The 22,282-nt window shown below is 41.9% G+C and overlaps 1 protein-coding gene and 2 pseudogenes across 1 annotated transcript in view; 2 read left to right on the top strand and 1 right to left on the bottom strand.

Moving 5' to 3' along the window:
• Nucleotides 1-5,464, top strand: part of Baz1a (bromodomain adjacent to zinc finger domain 1A) — a 76,014-nt gene extending 70,550 nt beyond the window's left edge. Inside the window, exons 25-27 of the mRNA XM_045154642.1 lie at nt 1,437-1,579; nt 3,158-3,245; nt 4,558-5,464. Coding sequence (XP_045010577.1) covers nt 1,437-1,579; nt 3,158-3,245; nt 4,558-4,754 — 428 coding nt within the window. The 3' untranslated portion in view covers nt 4,755-5,464. The remainder of the gene's footprint in view (nt 1-1,436; nt 1,580-3,157; nt 3,246-4,557) is intronic.
• Nucleotides 5,465-5,567: 103 nt separating this feature from the next.
• On the top strand, nt 5,568-16,041 carry LOC105944959 (annotated as a pseudogene).
• A 1,815-nt stretch (nt 16,042-17,856) lies between these two features.
• LOC101612217 lies at nt 17,857-21,776 on the bottom strand (annotated as a pseudogene).
• Between the last annotated feature and the right edge of the window lie 506 nt (nt 21,777-22,282).

The following is a 22,282-nucleotide window of genomic DNA, read 5'->3' as shown; positions in this document are numbered from 1 at the left end:
AGGAGGTTATCAGCTCAGTTCCAGTAGGAATTCTTAGTGGTCTTGCAGCCCAAGTATGTAGAGTCTTCATCAGTAGGGTCTTACCATCTATTCCTGGTGGAAAACCAAGGGCCTCGGCAAAAGCCTGTAATGTTTTGGGGACATCAGGGACCTCCCTGGCCAACAACTCCCTGGAAGGTATCCCAACCCTGGCACTGAAAAATTTCCAGTAACAATCTATGGCTCCAGTGTGCTTCATTGTCCAAAAAGTAGGTTTCCATATGATTTATTTATATCCTCTTAGATTTTGATTAGCCCTCCCTCCACCTTTCCTTTACTAAATCTCTTCCCCTGACCTCACTTAGGCCTTTTCTAACCCTCATGCTTGCTTGACAAGTGCTCTTAATCTGTTGAGCCTTCTTCCCAGCCCCCTTTATAGTCCCCCCACCCCACCCCACCGAGGCAGGGTCTCACTCTAGCTCAGGCTGACCTGGAATTCACATGTAGTCTCATGGTGTCCTCAAACTCTTGGTGATCCTCCTACCTCTGCCTCCTGAGTGCTGGGATTAAAAGCATGTGCCACCACACCTGACTCTTAAATTTTTTTTAAAAATATTTTTTTTATTTATTTGAGAGACTGGGAGGCAGAGAGAAAGACAGGAGGGAGAGGGAGAGAATGGGCACAAACTTCAGACGCATGCACCAACTTTGCATCTGGCTAATGTGGGTAATAAATAAGGAATCAAATCTGGGTTATTAGGCTTCAGATGCAAGTGCTTTAGCAGCTAATACGTTACTCCATCCCAATTCAAGAATTTTTTTAAATAAAAGGGCTGGAGAGATAGATGTCTTAGCGGTTAAGGTGCTTGCTTGCAAAGCCAAAGGACCCAGGCTCAATTCCCCAGGATCCACTTAAGCCAGTTGCACAAAATGATGAAAAACAAAAACCAAAAAAATTAAAGCATTTTGGTTTTATTGTGAAATTACTAAACCTGGTTTAAAGATCATATTATATAGTGGCCTAGCTTTCAGGCCTATAAAAAGTTTTGTTTGGTGACTTTTTGCATTTGTATGTGTGGGCTCATATTAGAGAGAATTCATGCTAATTCATTTGTGAGCAGAGAGACAGAATGGGTGCACCTGGGTCTGTCGCCACTTTAAACCAACTCCAGACACATTGTGCATCTAGCTTTACAGTGAATACTGGGGAATAGAACCCAGGCTTTCAGGCTTTGCAAGCAAGCGCCTTTAACTACTAAGCCATCTCTCCAGCTCTGGAACTTTTTAAAAATCAAATGACAATAATGAATATTTGGCTAAGATTTCCATGTCAGTGAATAAGTAATTGCTACCTCATTGTAGTGTCCATTTTCTGTTAGAGTTTGACTTTTATGCCCACTTTAACTTGTGATTGATATTTTACTTTGAATAGTACCTAAAACAAATTATTTACTTAGAATCATCTCCTATGCCACTGAATCGAAGAACATCTGGCCGTCAAGGAGGAGTTCATGAATTATCTGCTTTTGAACAACTTGTTGTGGAATTGGTACGACATGATGATAGCTGGCCTTTTTTGAAACTTGTTTCTAAAATCCAGGTAATTAGCCCCATAACATATTCATATGTACTACCTGTTTTGCAATTCTATGGCATGATGCAGTCTTTATGACTGCTTTGAGAATTTGGTTTGAGGTAATCTCTCCCTCTGTCATTGTGTAGTCTCAGGTTGGCCTCAATCTCACCACCATTGTCATTCTCTGCCTCCCAAGTGCTGGGATTAAAGGTGTCTACCAAGAGCTCTGCCCATGTGAAATCAGGAGGGGCCAATTTTATGACACTTTAGAATTGTCACAGCATCTGTTATTTCACTGTCTACATTTTTTCAAAATCACACACTAGATAAAATAAATTTTATAAAGAAAACATACTTGAAAGTTCTATGTTGAAAAAAATTGGAGTTAAGAGGTTTGTTTTGTGACAGTTTTTCCTAATATTATTTATTCCAGGGCCTCCAGCTACTGCAAACGAACTTCAGATGCATGCACCAACATGTGCATCTGGCTTTATATGGGTTCTGAGGAATCTAACCTGGGTCCTTAGGTTTCATGGGCAAGTGCCTTAACTGTTTGCTAAGCCATCACTCCAGCCTCAATTTTTGTTTGGTTTTCTGAGGCAGGGTCTCACTGTAGCCCAGACGGACCTGGAATTCACTGTGGAATCTCAGGGTGGCCTTCCATCTCTGCCTCCCGAGTGCTGGGATTAAAGGCGTGCACCACCACGCCCAGCTATTTAATTTTATTATTATTATTATGTTCTTTTTTTTTTTTTGGTTTTTCAAGGTAGGGTCTCACTCTGGTTCAGGCTTACCTGGAATAAACTATGTAGTCTCAGGGTGGCCTCAAATTCTCGGTGATCCTCCTACCTCTGCCTCCCAAGTGCTGGGATTAAAGGCATGTGCCACCACATCCAGCTGCAGCTATTTAATTTTTAATGGAAGAATTTTTCAATCTTAATGCTAAAAATAGTAATATGTGCAATGTAAAACATGTGATTGGGGCTGGAAAGATGGCTCAGTGGCTAAGGCGCTTGCCATGAAAACCAAAGAATCCAGGTTGGATTTCCCAATACCCATGTAAAGCCAGATGCACAAGGTGGCACATGTCTGGAGTTTGTTTACAGTGGCTAGAGGCCCTGGCCTACCCATTCTCTCTCCTTATCTATCTCCCCTCAGATATCTTAAATATGTACTTGTGCCAGACATGGTGGCACACACCTTTAATCCCAGCACTTGGGAGGCAAAGTAGGAGGGAGGCTGTAAATGCGAGCTAGAGTGAGACATTACCTGGAAAAGCCAAAAACAAACATGATGTGTGTGTGTGTGTACCTATGACAATGTCTTCATGTAACATAGTACCACATGCAATGAGGATACACTGTGAAAATAAAGTGTTTTACTTGTGTGGTGAAGATTTGTGTGAATGAAAATATTAATAGGATTCTACATTGAGATTTCTAGAGCAAGAATTGGAAGGATATTAACACTGGGTCCCATGTATGACATTATTTTAATAGAATAATAGTATTCAGAGGCTAATATTAATTTGCTTTTCAGGTATAAAATCTTTATTTAGCCCCATATAAATTGTATTATGAAATATATTGAATTATTTCACAGGTACCAGACTACTATGACATAATTAAGAAGCCTATAGCCTTAAATATAATTCGAGAAAAAGTGAATAAATGTGAATATAAATTGGCATGTAAGTAAATTTATTTATTTATTTATTTATTTTTTCTGAGGTAGAGTTTCACTCTAGTCTAGGCTGACCTGGAATTCACTATATAGTTTCAGGGTGGCCTTGAACTCACGGCGATCCTCCTACCTCTGCGTCCCGAGTGCTAGGATTAAAGGTATGCACCACCACACCTGGCTGTAACATTTTTTTTTATTTGTTTGCGGGTGAGAGAGAGAAAAAGAATAGAATGAGAGACAGAGAATGGGCAGATCAGGGCCTGTAGCTGCTGCAAGCAAACTCCAGACACATGTGGCACCTTGTGCTTCTGGCTTATGTGGGTCCTGGAGAATTGAATCTAAGTCCTTTGGCTTTGCAGGCAAGTACCTTTAATGACTAAGCCATCTCCCCAGCCTAGAAGTAACATTTTTTTTCCCTTTTATCATTATAATTTTTCCTTTTTTTGGGGGGGGGGTTCCAAAGTAGGGTATCACTCTAGCTCAGGCTGACCTGGAATTCTCTATGTAGTCTCAGGGTGGCCTTGAACTCATGGTGATCCTCCTACCTCTGCCTCCTGAGTGCTAGGATTAAAGGCGTGCCCCACCAGCTTTATTTTTAAGAGGTAGATACTGCTTTTGTTTGATTTTTAAGTAATAAATTTTAATGTAGTGATATAGGTGACATTCCAACAAGTACCTATTGGTTTATCATTGCAAAGGGAGATAAAACATGGATTGGGTTGAATGAGTTAAAAAATTCATAGACTTATATCTTATGAAAAAGAAGTCAAAGAACACACCTTTAATCCTAGCACTAGGGAGGCAAAGGTAGGAGAATTTTCTGTGAGTTCTAGGCCAGCCATTTCTAGATAAGCCTGGGTTATACTAAAACCTTATCTCAAAAAAACAAACCACAAAAAGGAAAAAAAAGTCAAAGAAGTTGTTCTGTTTCATTTCTGTGGTGCTAGAGGTTGAACATAAGGCCTCAGGTATGTTAGGCACATGCTCTCCCACCAAACTATATTCCTGGCCCACATTAAGTGATTTTTTCAGCCCATTTTACTACCCTGTTTCAAAATCTTCTCTCTGAAGGAAAAAAAAAATTGTAGTGTTTTCAGATATGAAAATAAAAATTGAAGCCAAACATGGTGGCACACGCCTTTAATTCCAACATTTGGGAGGCAGAGGTAGGTGGATCACTGTTTGAGGCCACTATGAGACTACATAGTGAATTTCAGGTCAGCCTCGGCTAAAGTGAGCCTCTACCTCAACAAAAAAAGTAAAAATTGTTTTTAATGTGTACTTTCATTCTAATCTTGTTTCCTTTTCTTTCTCTCTAGCTGAGTTTATCGATGATATTGAGTTAATGTTTTCGAACTGCTTTGAGTACAACCCTCGTAATACAAGCGAAGCAAAAGCTGGAACGAGGCTTCAAGCATTTTTTCATATTCAGGCTCAGAAGCTTGGACTCCATGTCTCACCCAGCAATGGGGACCAAGTTAGCACACCGCCAACTGCGAAAAAGTCACGGATCTAATTTTGTCCTTCTAAAGGATGAATGTGAGGAAAAGTAAATTGTTCATGAAAATGGAACATTAAATCATGCTCTAAAGCAAAGATAAATAAATATAAATATATACATAAAGCAATAACAACTCATTGGCCACATTAAAGTGTGGCCTGCACTATGTTCTCAAGTTTAATATTAAGCACTCAGGAGAATGTTGCCACACTTCTTGTTCAGTATCTGTAAGTTTGATAGGTGTTTTGGATACAGTACTGGTTTACAGAGGGCGTTTTGTACATTTTGAGATCATTCATGTGTTCAGATATTTTGGAAAATATTTTTTACCTGATTTATTTTGTATTGATTGTGTAGTCAGGAGGATTTATTCACACAGTTTAGAGAAGTGTGTATATGTCTTAAGAACTGTTTAATGAGCACATTGTTTCAACACTACACATGAATGAATCCAATTTGATAGGCTTAAAGTGCTGTAACCAGTGCTGGATGGAGGTATTGAGTCTGAGTTTATTAACTAGATATTTATTTAGTATTCAGAGTAATTTGTGAATTTGTTTTGTATTTATAAAATTTATACTTGGAAAATGTTCTTTAATTTTTTAAAACATTTTACTATATTATTTCTCAGACATTCTTAATGATCAGAAACAGGGGTCCTCCTTTTACCCTAACAGTTCTTTGTTTTACAAACTAAGTTTCTGTGTACAACTTTTTAAGTGTACAAATAAAATGATGCATTTTTTTCAAATATTCTGAATTTCTCAAATTTTTACAAGTCAGAGTACATATGATTATCTCTGATTTTCTATCCCAGCACCAAGGGAGATGCCTCTCATCAGTGATGGTGACATTATTGCAGAAATTCTCATTAAGAGGAAGAAGGTTTGGGATTTGGGATATGTCCACCTATATAGGAAGCACTCAGACATTTCATTTAAAAAGGGCTACCCTTTGTAGACCAGGCTGCCCTCAAATTTGCAGTGGTCCCTATACCTACACCTCCCAAGGGCTGGTATTTATTTGAGACACGGAGAGAGAAAGAAACAGTGAGAATGGGTGCTCCTGGGCCTCCAGGCACTGGAAACGAACTCCAGACTCATGCGCCACCATATGCATCTGGCTTACGTGGAACCTGGAGAATCGGACCTGGGTCCATAGGCTTCATAGGCAGGTGCCTTAACTGCTAAGGCATCTCTCCAGCCCATGTATGGGAGCTATTTCTTAGGTGGTGGTCCTCACACATCCTCTTCCTGAGTCCTGGGATTAAAGGCCTGGTTTAATGTCACCATCTTTTACTCTTATGAGGCTGTTGTGAAGGCATTGCTAGGCATTCCAAGGTCATGGATAGCAAGGCCCATTTGTCTGAGTGATTTCATTATAAACAGTCCTACCCTTCCTATTCTTACATTCATTCTGCCACCTCTTCCACAATGGACACTATGCTTTGGAAGATATGACAGAGACCTCACAGTGTTGACTATTCTTCTGTCTCTTCTCAGCATCACAGTGCCTTTTGGGTCATCCCAGTGGTCATCACCATCTGATAAAGAGAAACTTCTAACCAAAAGTGAGAGTAGCAGTGATATATGGGTATGAACATTAAGAAAAGTGGCAGTTTGTTGAGCATATTATATGCATTTATCCAGATACTAGCAGGCATTATACTCCTAGGGCTCATGACCTCCCCCACCATAGGCTTTTTAGGTTTTTTTAAGGTAGGGTCTTGATGTAGCTCAGGCTGACCTGGAATTCACTATGGAGTCTCAGAGTAGCCTCAAACTCAGGGCGCTCGTCCTACCTTCTTCTGAGTGCTGGGATTAAAGGCGTGTACCATCATGCCTTGCTTGGCTTTTGATTAGGTTTGCATTACCAATTATTTATGGAGCAGGCCTCCAGTAAATTATAGAGTGGTTGGTTTCCCCCATAACAGAAATGCCACCATTGCAACCGTGGTCATTTGGCCTGGCTGGTCATACATAAGGTTTGCAGTGTTCACTGTTTTCGCTACTGATGACTTCTCTCTATCTGCATGCAACATAGCTTTCTTACCTTTCTGTCAGCTGGTCTACAGGGAGGAGGTTTTCAGCTCAACTCCAACTTGATTTCTCAGTGACTTTGCAGCCAAAGCATGTTGGGAGTCTTCAGCAGTAGGGTCTTACCCTCTATTTCTTTTTTTTTTTTTAATTAATTTATTTATTTATTTGAGAGCAACAGACACAGAGAAAGACAGAGGGAGAGAGAGAATGGGCACGCCAGGGCTTCCAGCCTCTGCAAACGAACTCCAGACGCGTACGCCCCCTTGTGCATCTGGCTAACGTGGGATCTGGGGAACCGAGCCTCGAACCAGGGTCCTTAGGCTTCACAGGCAAGCGCTTAACCGCTAAGCCATCTCTCCAGCCCTTACCATCTATTTCTTGTAGGAAACCAAGAGCCTTGGCAATGGCTTGTAATGTTTGGGGGTGGGGGTCATCAGGGATCTCCCTGGCAAACAACTCACTGTAAGGTATCCCATTCCTGACACTGAAATTTTTCTAGTACATTTCTGGGTATGCCATTATCCAAAAAAGTAGGTTTCCATATGGCTTACTGATAAAATCTTGAACCTTTTTGTTTGTTTGTTTTTGTTTTTTCAAGATAGGGTCTTACTCTAGTTCAGGCTGGCCTGGAATTCACTATGTAGTTTCAGGGTGGCCTCAAACTCATGGTGATCCTCCTATTTCCACCTCCAGAGTGCTGAGATTAAAGGTGTACACCACCATGCCCGGCTCAACATCTTGAATCTTGATTCACCCTTCCCCTACCCTTCTTGTACTCAATCTCTTTCTGTGATCTCACTTTAGCCATTGCACCTGCAGTAATCTGCCCATCTATTTAAATACATGGAATGCCATCTCCTCAAGTCCTTCTCTTCCCTCACTACTTATAACTCCTTTCTAGATTACAGGCCTCTGCTACCAATTTTTACTCCCAATTCACAAATCTAAACAATTGTAGCTAGGATCCACCTAGGAGAGAGAACATGCAGCACTTGGATTTTTGGGCCTGGGTATAATCCTTTTCAGATAAATCCATTTCCCTGCAAATTTTATAATTTTATTTTTCTTTACTGGTGAATAGAAGTCCAGTGAATAAATGTAAAACATCTTCATCAGCTCAGAGATATCTAAGCAGGTTCAATTTCCTTTCTCTTTATATCTCTTTTCTAGCTTTCTGGCCTTGGGCTTGTCTCAAAAAAAGTTCTATTATAGTAATTACTAATAAAGTAAATCTTTTCTCCTGGCTACTGGAAAAGTATCTGGGACTATAACTTATCCATCAAATCTTTGGAATTTACTCTTACAAAATACAACCTTAGAAGTAGGAGAATTGCTGTGAGTTTGAGATCAGCCTGGATTTACAGAGTAAGTTCCATCCAGGTCAGCCTGGGCTAGAATGAAAACCTATGTTTTAGTTTTCTCACTACTTAGGCAGGCTGGCCTCAAATATGCAGCGATCTTTTGCTCTAGTTACATGAATACAGATGTGTACCAGTATACCTGGTCCCAATAAATTATACTTCCGCAACGGACCCTGAGCCTTACAAGGTGTGTTAGAGATATTTCTGAGCTGATTACTCCTCTGTCACTTCTCAGCATCATGGTACCTTCTGAGTCATCCCAAGGTCACGGCCATCTGACAAGAAAGGCTTCTCTAACCAGAAGTGAGAGTAGCATTAATATATGGGTATGAACATTAAGAGAAGTGCTTTGGATTAGCCCTCCCTCCAACTTTCCTTTACTCAATCTCTTCCTCTGACCTCACTTAGGCCTTAATCTGTTCTTCTACTTACATAGATACAATACCATCCTATTAAGTCCCTGTTCCCTCCCTTTCTATTCCCTTTATTTCCTTTCCAGCTTACTGGCCTCTGCTGAGTTTTATTCCTACTCACACAGAAGTCCAATCATTTGTGGCTATGATCCACATATGAGAGAACAGGTGGCATTTGGCTTTCTGGGCCTGGGTTACCTCATTTAGTCTAATCCTTTCCAGATACATCCATTTTTCTCCAAATTTCATAACTTCATTTTTCTTTACCACTGAGTAGAACTCAATGTTTTTATTTATTTGAGACAGAGAGAAAAAAATGGGCACACCAGGGCCTCCCGCTGCTGCAAACAAACTCCAGACACATGCACCATCGTGTGCATCTGGCTTATGTGTGTTCTGGGGAATTGAACCTGAGTCCTTGGGCTTTGCAGCCAAGCACCTTAACTGCTAAGCTAACTCTCCAACCCTAAAGTATTCTTTTCTTTTACAAACTATGGTCTTGGGAAATTTGAAATGTGTTTCCTGGGAAATCTGGAATGTGTTTCCTAAGATTTGCCATACTTAATGCTTCCCTGTACATTCCAAAGCAATTTTTTCTTTTCAAGGTGGGGTCTCACTCCTCACTCTAGCCCAGGCTGACCTTGAATTCACTACATGCTCTCAGGCTGTCCTTGAACTAACAGCAACCTTCCTACCCCAGCCTCCCAAGTGCTGCTACTAAAGGTGCACACCACCACCACAACCACACTGGGCCCAAAACAAAAAAAAAAATTTTTTTTTTTGATTTTACGAGGTAGGGTCTCACCCTAGCCCAGGCTGACCTGGAATTCGCTATGGAGTGTCAGGGTGGCCTCCTACCTCTGCCTCCTGAGTGCTGGGATTAAAGGCATGTGCCACCACGCTCGGCTCCATTTTTTTTTTTCCTGAAATTGTTTAAATGGGATCACCCAGAAGACAAAAACAAACACAAAAAGGACAGAAGCTAGACATGGAGATGTAAGCCTATAACCTCGGCTGTTTGGAAGCTGCGGCGTGAGGTTTACCATGAGTTTGAGGTCAGCAAAGACTACATGCTGAGTTCTAGGATAACCTAGGCTACAGAGTAAACTACTTTCTCAAAACAAAACAACAAAACAAAAAACAGAAATAATCAGCCCACAATAAAAGACAGCTACCATCTAAAACTATACTTCAAAATATTGAGCTTCATGGGAACAACAGAAAGGTAAACCGACAATCACTGGTGTCATTATCAAATGTAAAGAAATATAAATGTACAGAAACATTAAAAACTGTTTTTTGAACTGAAAGTGCTGTATCTTCCTTAGATAAGGCTAAATGGACTGATAAATCTCCTGTAGAGTTGGAAGGTTGCAAGGTCAAAGCCAAATTATCTTGGGCTACCTTTAGCCCTAATCACTATTGCCCACCTCAGAGTCTGACCTAATGTCCTGGTGACTATCAGGTGCACTTCTTTGGAATGTACTAGCAGAACCCCCTCCACGCCCCCTTCCACCAACCCAAGGGCTAAGGATGTCATCAGATAGTATCTGAGACCTATGGTAGAGATTTCCCTCTTTTGCTGTAGCAGCCATGGTAGTTTGAATCTATGTTCCGTAGTAGACTCAGGTGTAATTAAAACTGAGTTTGAAGCTCCTGTCCCTAGCCGGCTGACCTGATGGAGGGGGAGGCATGCCACTGGGGGCAGATCTGAATTCCTGCCTAAAGATATGCAGAATGCTTGAGCTCCTGTCTGGGGTTCCCATCCTTTCTGGTGGTGGTAGTGGTTTCTTCTCTACATGGATCTGAAACAGGGGCCCAAGTGCTTCTGCCATTATGGAACTTCCCCTGCATCTGTAAGCTTCAATACATCCCTTCCATAAAGTGTGTCTGGTCTGTGTGATGCATTGGGGAATGTGATAGATAAGGAAATGTTATAAAGAAATGTTACCTGTGGTATGCAGAATGTTGTACCTTGCAAATGTTATCTTTGTTATGCAGAATACCAGGCCATCTGCTTGAGTGAGATAACTACTGAACTTTTTCTTCACTAGGCTTGTGACTGTTGTCATATAGACTTGTTTAGCAATTTGTCCTTATAAACCCTGACCAGATGTAACTGGCTTGAAGTGTGGTCCTGGCCAGAAATAAATGCCTCTACTTATTAATACCATATTTGTGTCAGACTGGGATTCAAGGCGTGCACCACCACACCTGGCTGGAATTTTTTTTAAAGGTGGTATGCTGTCCCACTGTGTTCCCCAGGGGTAAGATGCCACTGCTGTGGCTGGGGCAGCTCTCCATAGCAAGGATGAAAGTAGGGGACTTCCTACAAGAAATTTTCAACTGTTTTAAAGTTTATTTTATCTCTCTATGTTTCTGTGGGACTACTGAAAGATAACAGCCTCAAGGTTTGTTTAAATTTTAGAAGTCCTCAATACTCTGAGTTTGTAAGCAATTTTCTAATAGTGTTTGAATCTGCTTTCATATCTAAAGAAATGTGTTACGCAGCTCCTCTGTTCCTAGGGTATGTTAGATATAGCTGAATTAATTTCAGAAACTGACTTACAGATTGGGTAGATGTCTTATTTAGCTTTTAAAAGTGCTAAATCTCCTCATAAAGAAAGAAATTATGAAATTATATAAAGGTATTCTGATGAACTTTAAAAAATATGGGCTGGAGAGATGGCTTAGTGGTTAAGCGCTTGCCTGTGAAGCCTAAGGACCCCAGTTCGAGGCTCGGTTCCCCAGGTCCCACGTTAGCCAGATGCACAAGGGGGCGCATGCGTCTGGAGTTCATTTGCAGAGGCTGGAAGCCCTGGCGCGCCCATTCTCTCTCTCCCTCTTTCTGTCTTTCTCTCTGTGTCTGTCACTCTGAAATAAATAAATAAAAATTAAAAAAAATATTTAAAGTTTTTCATGTCTTCATATTTAAGCCTAAAAATATTACTATATAGATTTCTTGTTTATTTTGAATTCTGTTAGCAGATTTTTTTGTTCCAGGTAGGGTCTCACTCTAGCCCAGGCTAGAAATGAAACACAGCTATCCTCCCATTTCTGCCTCCTGATGCTGGGATTAAAGGCATGTCAATATCAGATTTTTTCAGATATCAGAATATTATAATTTAGTTTATACAAAGGATATAATGTTTGGCCATCAATAAGCAAACCTACTCAGCTGAACCAATCAGTAGTAACAGAAAGTAAAAAAATGAAAGCTTTTAGATCTTATATTTCATTTGTTTTTTTTTTTTTTTTTAGTTTTTTTTGAGGTAGGGTCTCACTCTGGTCCAGGCTGACCTGGAATTAACTCTGTAGTCTCAGGGTGGCCTTGAACTCACGGCAATCCTCCTACCTCTGCCTCTTGAGTGCTGGGATTAAAGGCATGTGCCACCACACCCGGCTTTGTTTCATTTGTTTAATGCTAATTTTGGCCAATAAGATCATTAAAAAACCTTAAAAATTATCTAAAGCTTTTCTTAATGTGTTCTATTCTTGAAAAAAAATTTTTGCCTGTCACTACCTACACAAGATCATCATAAGAGGAGGAAAAGACCATGACATCAAAATAAAAGACTGATTGAGATGGGGAGGGGATATGATGGAGAATGAAATTTCAAAGGGGAAAGTGGGAGGGGTGGTTATTACCATGGGATAGCTTTTATAATCATGGAAAATGTTAATAAAAATTGGTAAAATTCTCTCTCTACCTCCTTCTCTTTGTCTGTCACTCTCAAATAAATACAAACAAAAAATTTTTTAAAAATTGAGAAAAAGAAAAAGAATTATAGGCTAGGGTAATTTTTAATTATTTACTTTTTTTGTTGTTGTTGGTTTTTCAAGGTAGGGTTTCACTGTGGCCCAGGCTAACCTGGAATTAAATATGTAGTCTCAGGATGGCCTCGAACTCATGGTAATCCTCCTACCTCTGCCTCCCGAGTGCTGGGATTAAAGGCGTGTGCCACCACGCCTGGCTTTTATTTACTTTTTTTGAGGCCGGGATCTCACTATAGCTCAGGCTGACCTAGAATTCATTCTGTGAGTCCCAGGCTGGCCTCAAACTCAAAGTGATCCTACCTCTGCCTCCCAAAGGCTGGGATTAAAAGCATGCATCACCATGCCTGCTAAAGCCCTGTAATTTTAAAATGATTCCTGTCTTGTTTATGCTGATTTGGGACAGATTACCAGGAGCCCAGAGGATCCCTTCCAGGTCAAGCTGCGGAGCCACCTGCCTGTGACAAGGAGACTGCAGCCCTGCTCTCGTCACTGTGGTAGCTGACTAATCTACACATGGCAGAAGCTTGAGAGCATGAGATATCAAAAAAAAAAAAAAAAAAAAAAAATTGTGGGGGCTGGAGAAATGGCTTAACAGTTAAGGTGTTTGCATGTGAATCTAAAGGACCCAGGTTTGATTCCCCAGGACCCACATAAGCCAGATGCACAAGGGGCACATGCGTCTGGAGTTCATTTGCAGTGGCTAGAGGCCCTGGCATGCCCATTCTATCTTTGTCTGTCTCTCTTATTTCTCTCTCCTTGCAAATAAATAAATAAAATTTTTTTAAAATGTGGGCCGGAGAGATGGCTTAGCAGTTAAGGCATCCTGGTTTGATTCTCCAGGCTCTGGCATGCCCATTCTCTCTCTCTCTCAAATAAATATATATACATATACATATCCATATATATATATATATTTTTTTTTTTAAGAATTGTGGGCTGGTGCCAGGCATGGTGGCACACGCTTTTAATCCCAGCACTTAGGAGGCACAGGTAGGAGGATTGCTGTGAGTTTGAGGCCATCCTGAGACTACATAGTGAATTCCAGGTCAGCCTGAGCTACAGTGAGACCCTACCTTGAAAAACAAAAACAAAACATATTGTGGCCTGGAGAGATGGCTTTAAGCAGTTAAGGCCTCTGCCTACAAAGTCAAAGGATCCCGGTTCGATTACCCAGGACCCACAAAAGCCAGATGCACAAGGGGACACAAGCATCTTGAGTTGGTTTGCAGTGGCTGGAGGTCCTGGTGTGCCAATTTTCTTTCTCTCTCTGCCTCTTTCTCTCTCAAATAATGTATTTTTTAAAAATTGTTTTGAATCATCTAGACTACTCAAGCTGTCACGTCCTGTTTCTGTAAACCAGCTGCCCCCTTGCTTGTATAAAAATTTGTTTTCTTAAACTGGGTGTGGTGGTACACGCTTTTAATCCTGGCACTCGGGAGGCAGAGGTAGGAGGAACGCCTTGAGTTTGAGGTCACCCTGAGAATATAGAGTGAATTCCAGGTCAGTCTGAGCTAGTGTTTTCTTAGTCATCTTAGGTCACTACTCTGATTACTGCCATCTCTGGATCCATGATTCTGTTACTTTTAGGATTGATTATAGGTTCCTGCATTTTTTTTTTTTTTTGTATGTTTGTTTGTTTTTCAAGGTAGGGTCTTACTCTGGTCCAGGCTGACCTGGAATTAACTCTGTAGTCTCAGGGTGGCCTCAAACTCATGGCAATCCTCCTACCTCTGCCTCCCGAGTGCTGGGATTAAAGGCGTGCGCCACCATGCCCGGCTGGTTCCTGCATTTTTAAAAAAGGATTTTTTAAATTACAATCAGAGGGAGAGAAAGTGAGAATGGGCTTACCAAGGCTTCTAGCCACTGCAAATGAACTCCAGATGCATGCGCCACTTTGTGCATCTGCCTTACGTGGCACTTGGAGAATTGAACCTTAGGCTTCGCAGACATGTGCCTTAACTGCTGTCTCTCCAGCTCTGCTCCTGCATTTTAAATGCTCTAATCAAGCTTTGATAAACAGAGAATTTCTTCAGTAAAATTAATGGTCATTAGATCCCAATACCAGCCAGTTTCCATGGGAAACTTGGTGTGCCAACTCAAGAGGGGAATGTGATGGATAAGGAAATGTTATAAAGAAATGTTACTTGTGGTATGCAGGATGTGGTACCTTGCAAATGTTATCTTTGTTGTGTAGAATACCAGGCCATCTGCTTAAGTGAGATAACCTTTTTTTTTCTTCACCTTTGCAACTAGGCTTATGACTGTTGTAATATAAACTTGTTTAGCAATTTGTCTTTATAAACCCTGACCAGATGTAACTGGGGGCTTGAAGTGTGGTCCTGGCTCTATTTATTAATATTATATTCATGTTGGACTGGTGAATCTGAGTGGCCCCAGACACATTACGGTCTGAAGGTTCATCCCAGCAACGTGAATTTGACTACAACAACCTGCCTACCTGATGGTCAGTCAATGTAGCTGAAAAGTGCCTTATTTTATGACTTTCTTGTTCTGTAACTAAAACCTTCATGAAATTGGTATCACAACAGAACATGGAATTTGAGATAAACTAAGTCTTTGTTTCTGGGCCATGGTCACTCATATTTGGCTCCAGAATAAACTCTCTCCTACCTCCTTTGAGGTGAGAGCTGGATCTTTTGTGTTGATAAGTTTTGTGTACAGAAAGTTAATTAGAAAAGAAAATCTTGAGCAGAGGATATAGTTCCCTGGAAAAGTACTAAAACTAATGGTGCAGGACTTTGGGGTTCAGGAGAGGTCTCCCAAGTTTATGAGCCCCAATTATGGGTCCTGTCTACTTTTTTTTGTGACTTGTTTAAAGTTTATTTTTTTTAAAGGTGTTTATTTTTGCAATGCCAAGGTTATAGGATTGTATGAAGAAGTAACGTATCCCCTTTTCTTAACCAAACTTTTAACTCTCTTCACAAAGGCAAAATTTTTTGTTAATCTCATAGACACTGATATAAAACAAATGAACAAGCTTTCTCCAAAGGGCTATACAGTAAAAAAATTTAGGTTTTATACCCACTCATGGTTTCTGTCATGTATTCTTTCATAACCTCTTAAAAAAGTAAAAACCGGCTTTTCATGCTGATAGCACTCCTACCAACATGGTAACGTCCCTAAAACTCGCTGGACTTTCTGCAAGAAGTGCGGCAAGCACCAGCCCCAGAAAGTGACTCTCTGTATGCCCAGGGAAAGCAGAGTGGCTACGGTGGGCAGACTAAGCTATACTCCGGAAAAAGGCTAAAACTACAAAGAAGTTTGTGCTGAAGCTTGAGTGTGTTGAGCCCAACTGCAGATCTAAGAGAATGTTGGCTATTAAGAGATGCAAGCAGGGCTGGAGAGATGGTTTAGCAGTTAAGCGCTTGCCTGTGAAGCCTAAGGACCCCGGTTCGAGGCTTGGTTCCCCAGGTCCCACGTTAGCCAGATGCACAAGGGGGCGCACGCGTCTGGAGTTCGTTTGTAGAGGCTGGAGGCCCTGGCGCGCCCATTCTCTCTCTCCCTCTATTTGTCTTTCTCTCTGTGTCTGTCGCTCTCAAATAAATAAATAAATAAAAATTTAAAAAAATTTTTAAAAAAATTTAAAAAAAAGAACATCCTCCAGCTTCTTTAAAAAAAAAAAAAAAAAAGATGCAAGCATTTTGAACTGGGAGGAGATAAGAGGAGAAAGGGCCAAGTGATCCAGTTCTAAGCCAATTTTGCTATGAAAACAATAAAATGAGATTATATTTGAAAAAGAAAGAAAAAGTAAAAGTAAAAACTGCTGGGCATGGTGGTGCACACCTTAAATCCCAGCAATTGGGAGGCAGAAGTAGGATTGCCATGAGTTCAAGGCCACCCTGAGACTCCAAGTGAATTCCAGGTCAGCCTGGGCTAGAGCAAGACCCTACCTCAAAAAAAAAAAAAAAAAGTAAAAATCATTTTTAGTTTATACCATACAATAAAAAGACTAAGCTGAACTTGGTCTGTGAGTGGTAGTCTGTTGACCCCTAGTATATCTACTTTGTTTTGTCAGATAAATGGCTCTCTCCAGGCAGCTGTTGTCTAGCGCAGGACAGGACCTGATTTACAACTGTGCGTGATTTAGACAGAAGTAGACATGAAGAGTCTCTGATCACTTGATTCCCTCTGTTCATTTCATAAATGTGCAAACCGCCTACTATGTGTACTTGTTTTAGCAAGGCTTTTTTCCAGTGTTCTCTAAACCAGTTTCTCTAAACTAAACCAGAATTATTAGGTCTTACGGTCTGATTTTAGGAGAAATTAGAATTAAAATCAAGAGGGAATTCATGATTATAAAAAAAATGAATCTATGGGGGAGGGAGGGTATCACCATGGGGTATTTTTTATAATCATGGAAGTTGTTAATAAAAAAAATTTTAAAAAAATGTATCTAGTTGGGTGTGGTGGTGCTCGCCTTTAATCCCAGCACTCGGGAGGCAGAGGTAGGAGGATCGCCAAGAATTTGAGGCCATCCTCAAATTCTACAGTGAATTCCAGGTCAGCCTAATCTACAGTAAGACTCTGCCTCAAAAAACCAAAATATGTAATGCTATTATGCTATTGAAAAGACATCTTTTCACTCAGGAGGCAGAGGTAGGAGGATCACCATGAGTTCAAGGCCACCCTGAGACTACATAGTGAATTCCAGGTCAGCCTGAGCTAATGTGAGACCCTACCTTGAAAAAACAAAATAAAACAACAACAAAAAAGATACCTTTTTATCCCATACTTTATTGTGTGTGTGTGGCACTGGGGATCAAACCCAACCAGTACTTGCCAAAGAAGCACTTTACCACTAACTACATCCCCAGCCCAGGTTGAAACTTTTTCAAAAAATAGTGTCAGATCTATAATACCCTCAGATAACTCCTTCACACTTTCCTAATTTGCTGTCATAAAATGTGATCCAGGCAGGGCTCTTTAACTGCCATTTCAGCCTTAAACTACTACTACAGCCAAGCATGGTGACTCATGTCTGTAATCTCAGCACTGAGGAGCCTGAGGCAAGAGTACTGTCATGAGTTCAAGGTCAGCCTGGACTATAGAGTGAGATCCTGTCTCACAAAACAAAACCAGATTATTAGATTTAGGGGCACATATTGCCTCCAAAGCAATTTGCAATTCAATTTTTTTTCTTCGAGATAGGGTCTCACTCTAGCCCAGGCTGACCTGAAATTCACTATGTGGTCTCAGGGTGGCCTCACACTCACAGCAATCCTCCTACCTCTGCCTCCCAAGTTCTGGGATTAAAGGCATGTGCCAGCACGCCCGGCTAAATTTTATATATATATATATAATTTTTTTTTTTTAATCATAGAGGGAATGAATAGTCATGCTTCCTCCAGGATGAAAACTGTATGTAACGGTTAGCTTTTTGAATAAAAAATGAGGGACACCTTTAAAAAATAAAAAGCCAGAAGGAACACAGAACCTCAGTATTAAAAAACAAAGGTTGTCCCTATTTAAGATCTTTGGTACCACCATAATAAGTACATTTTGTAGTTCAAAATGTAAACAAAAGGACCAATGCCTTGGGAGATCTTGGGAAATGTAATGGCCTCCCATTTCTCTTAAACACATGTACACAGAAGCAGTCCGTGGGTAGAAGGAGAGTGGGCCAGTGCTGTCGTTTCCTCTCCCCTAGGTGGGTCCTCTTTTCTTCCCCCTCCTTGCGCTCCTGCTGGGCTCGTTCGCCTCTCTCTCTGCAGCTTGTCCTGCTCCTTCTTCCTCTGGGACTCATCCCAAAGAGAGTCTGGCTCCAGTTTCCAAGCATTGAGAACATCTTCCACGTTGGTATTTCGGAATAGGGATTTGTCAGAACCACTGTTCATTGCCGAGGCACCTGAGTCACCCTTTTCATCTGCCTCGTCCTCTTCATCTGTCAAGGCAGCATACTGGGCCAGCAGGGCGGCTTTTTTGTGTTTCTCTTCTTCTGACACCATCCTGGGCTTCACAACAATCTGAGCCTGCTTCTCAATTAGGATAGTAATGGCCTGCACCTCATCTTCTTTTTTCACTTTGGTGACAACATTCTGCGTTTCAGACCATTGTTCTACAATTTCCTCGTAGATATCAAGGAAGGAATCTTCCAGGCAAGCAGAGAGGATACCCTGCAGAGCCTTCAGCTTCTCTTCTCTCCCTCCTCTTGCAGGACACCAAGGATGCAGGCGCCAGGCTTGGCTAGCTACTCCCAGCGTGTCCAGCCGGCGGTCCAGCCTACATCCAAAACCCCAGCCAGCTCCCTCGCCTGGGCTGCCTTGGCCACCACCATGGGCGCAGCTGTCTTGGGGCCTGAGACCTGCCAGCCCCCACCCCCTCCGCCACCTACTTTTAACAAAGAATTGATAAAGACACACAAGAAGGATAAATTGTGAATTATTAATCCCAGCACTAGGGAGGCAGAAGTAAGAGGATCACTGTGAGGTTCAAGGCCACCCTGAGACTACATAATGAATTCCAGGTCAGCCTGGGCTAGAGTGAAGCCCTACCTCGAAAAAACAACAAACAAACAAACAAACAAACAAACAAAAGTTGTGGGGTTTTAGTGGAATTGGGATTCAGGAAGAAGGGTAGGGCAGAGTCATAAGCAGGCGGGCAGCAGGAAACACACTCATGTGGAAAACATAGCACAGTCCCGGAGGCTCATTCATAAGCAGTGGAAGACAGAACTGAGGAGCTTGTGTAGCGAGATTTAGAAGGAACACACAGCGCCCCATGGAAGAGGGAAAATGCTGGTGGCTTAAGGAAGAATAGCAGAGAGAAAATATCAAAGCCAAGACCAAGAAGTTTAGAGGAGAAATGAGTAGTAAAGAGAGTTATACTCATAGTTACCCAGGGTTAGAGAAATTACACATGTAACAGGCCCAGAATCAGGGAAATATGCACGTGGCAGATTCGGAGACCAGAGCAAAACCAAACATGCAATTTAAGTGAGAACTTACCCCAAAGAATACAGTAGAGACAAGCAGAAAACCCACTCAGACCAAGAAGCAGTACTCTGCTCTCCCCGACTCCCAGCCAGGCTGGGTGAGAGGGGATGCTGTCAGGTGTGTCCAAGCAGAGAGGAGAGGACCTCCAGAGAGGAAAGGAGAAGCTGGAGAGTCTTTCTAGTTGATTGCGATGTATGCTTTCATCAGAGTCAGGTATGTAAAAGGGAAGACCCCATTGGTTTGTAGATTTAAAGGGACAGGCTCCAAGGCCCGCTCACCTGGGTAGTAAAGGTCAGAGCTTGCTAGACTGTGTAGCTGAGTCACCATCAGACTCAAGTTTCATTCCTGCCAAGAATTCCATTTATGCCAGAACAAGGCAGCATCGGTTCTTTCAGGGCCTGTTTCTAATTGAAACTGTCTAAGAGAATCTAGCTGTCTCCCTCCCCCACCCCCCAAGGTAGGGCCTTAGTCTAGCCAGGCTGACCTGGAATTCACTATGTAGTCTCAGGGTGGCCTTGAACTCATGGTCCTCCTACCTCTGCCTTCTGAGTGCTGGGATTAAAGGCCTAGGGTTTGATACCAGCACCCCTCTATGCAGAAAAAAATCTTGTTATAAAATCTGCAAATTAGGGCCTGGAGAGATGGCTCAGAGGTTAAAGGCACTTGCTTGCAAAGCTTGATGACACTGGTTCAATTCCCCAGTACCCACATAAGGCCAGATGCACAGGGTGGCACATGCATCTGGAGTTTGTTTATGGTGCAGGTGGTCCTGGTGTGCCCACTCTGCATCTTTCTCGCTGTCAAATAAATAAATAGATCTGTAAATCAATGGCTGAAAAGATGGGTCAGTGGTTAAGGTGCTTGCTTACAAAGGCTGCTGGCCAGGGTTCAATTCACAGTACCCATATAAAGCCAAACACACAAAATAGTGCATGTATCTGGAGCTCGTTTGCAGTGGCAAGAGGCCCTGGCATGCCCATTCTCTTTCTCAAATAAAACATTTTTTTTTTTTTAATTTATAAGTCAAGCCAAGTGTGCTGGCACAAATTTTTAATCCCAGCATTTGGGAGGAAGAGGTAGGAGGATTGCTGTGAATTTGAGGCTACCCTGAGACTACATACTTAATTCCAGGTCAGCCTAGGCTAGAGTGAGACCCTACCTCGAAAAAAAGAAAGAAAGAAAGAAAGAACGAAAGAAAGAAAAAAGAAAGAAAGAAAGAAGGAAAAATTGTAAATCAAAAACTGATCCTGGGCTGGAAAGATGGCTTAGCATATAAAGCACTTGCCTACAAAGCCTAAGTACCCCAGTTTGATTCACCAGGACCCATGTAAACCAGACTTACGAGGTGGTGCATGCATCTGGAGTTCCTTTGCAGTGGCTATAAGCCCTGGAACACCTATTCTCTATTTGCCTCTCTCTATCTCAAATAAATAATAAAAATATTAAAAAACTGATCTTGCCAGGTATGGTGGTGCATGCCTTTAATTCCAGCACTTGGAGGCACAGGAAGGCCAGCTTGGGCTACTAAGTGAGTTCCAGGTCAGCCTGAGCTAGAGTGGTGGTTTCTTCTGAGACTCTACTCAAAAAACTCAAAACAAGGGCTGGAGAGATGGCTTAGCGGTTAATGTGCTTGTCTGCAAAACCTAAGAACCCAGATTTGATTCCATAGTACCCACATAAGCCAGATGCACAAGGTGGCAAGGTAGCGCATGCATCTGGAATTGTTTGCAGTGGCTAGAGGCCCTGGCATGCCCATTCTCTCCTCTTCCTCTTCCTCTTCCTCTTCCTCTTCCTCTTCCTCCTCCTCCTCCCCCTCCTCCCCCTCCTCCTCCTCCCCCTCCTCCTCCTCCCCCTCCTCCTCCTCCTCTTCCTCCCCCTCCTCCTCCTCCTCCTCCTCCTCCTTCTCTCTCTCTCTCTCTCTCTCTCAAATAAAATACTAAAACAAAACAAGCTGGGTGTGGTAGCACAAGCCTTTAATCCCAGCACTTGGGAGGCAGAGGTAGGAGGATAGCTGTGATTTCAAGGCCAGCCTTGGACTACATATAGTGAGTTCCAGGTCAGCCTGAGCTAGAGTAAGGCCCTATCGCAAAAAACAAACAAACAAAAAACCCGATCTTATAAATCAGAACAAAGAAAATTGTAAGAAAACTGAAAAGGATATTGTAAGGTTCAGGAGTGACAAAACCACACAGACCACTCTGAGGCAAAGAAGGAAGCTTTTATTTGGGAAAATCAGTGGAGCAGTCAACTTGGGGTTATAGCTAGTATGCTTTATAGGCTCTTCAGATGGGGGAAGGTGAGGAAGGAAAGGAAATCCTTTGTTCTTTACATTAGCCATAGGGTGTAAGACCAGAAGTGACCAGGAAGGAGATAAAGGGCAGGAACCTAAGCATTGTTGGGCAAGGAAGGGATAATGGCTGGGTGGCTCCTTGAGGAATGTGGATGACCTAATCCCTGGTATCTGTCACCCTTCTGCTGACCTTGGTGACTCCATTTTGTCCTGACCTAACAGATATAATTCAATGTGGATATGAAATTGAACCAATCTAGCCTGGAGTGGTGGCGCATGCCTTTAATACCAGCACTCGGGAGGCAGAGGTAAGAGGATCTCCATGATTTTGAGGCCATCCTAAGACTATATTGTGAATTCCAGGTCAGCCTGGCTAGAGCAAGACCCTACCTCAAAAAACAATCCAAAACAAAAAGGAAAAAAAAAAAAAAGAAAGAAAAAGAAATTGAACCAATCTAATAGAATTTCTTACATGCACTCAGATAGTTTTTTTTTTTTTTTGGTTTATTTTTATTTATTTATTTGAGAACAACAGACAGAGAGATAAAGAGGCAGAGATAAAGAGAGAGAGAGAGAGAGAGAGAGAGAGAGAATGGGCGGGCCAGAGCTTCCAGCCACTGCAAACAAAATCCAGACACATGCGCCCCCTTGTGCATCTGGCTAACGTGGGTCTTAGAGAATCGAGCCTCAAACCGGGGTCCTTAGGCTTC

Source organism: Jaculus jaculus, chromosome 7 (genome assembly GCF_020740685.1).
Source record: "Jaculus jaculus isolate mJacJac1 chromosome 7, mJacJac1.mat.Y.cur, whole genome shotgun sequence".
NCBI classification, from domain to species: Eukaryota; Metazoa; Chordata; class Mammalia; order Rodentia; family Dipodidae; genus Jaculus; species Jaculus jaculus.
This window is presented reverse-complemented; position numbering and strand designations above follow the sequence as displayed.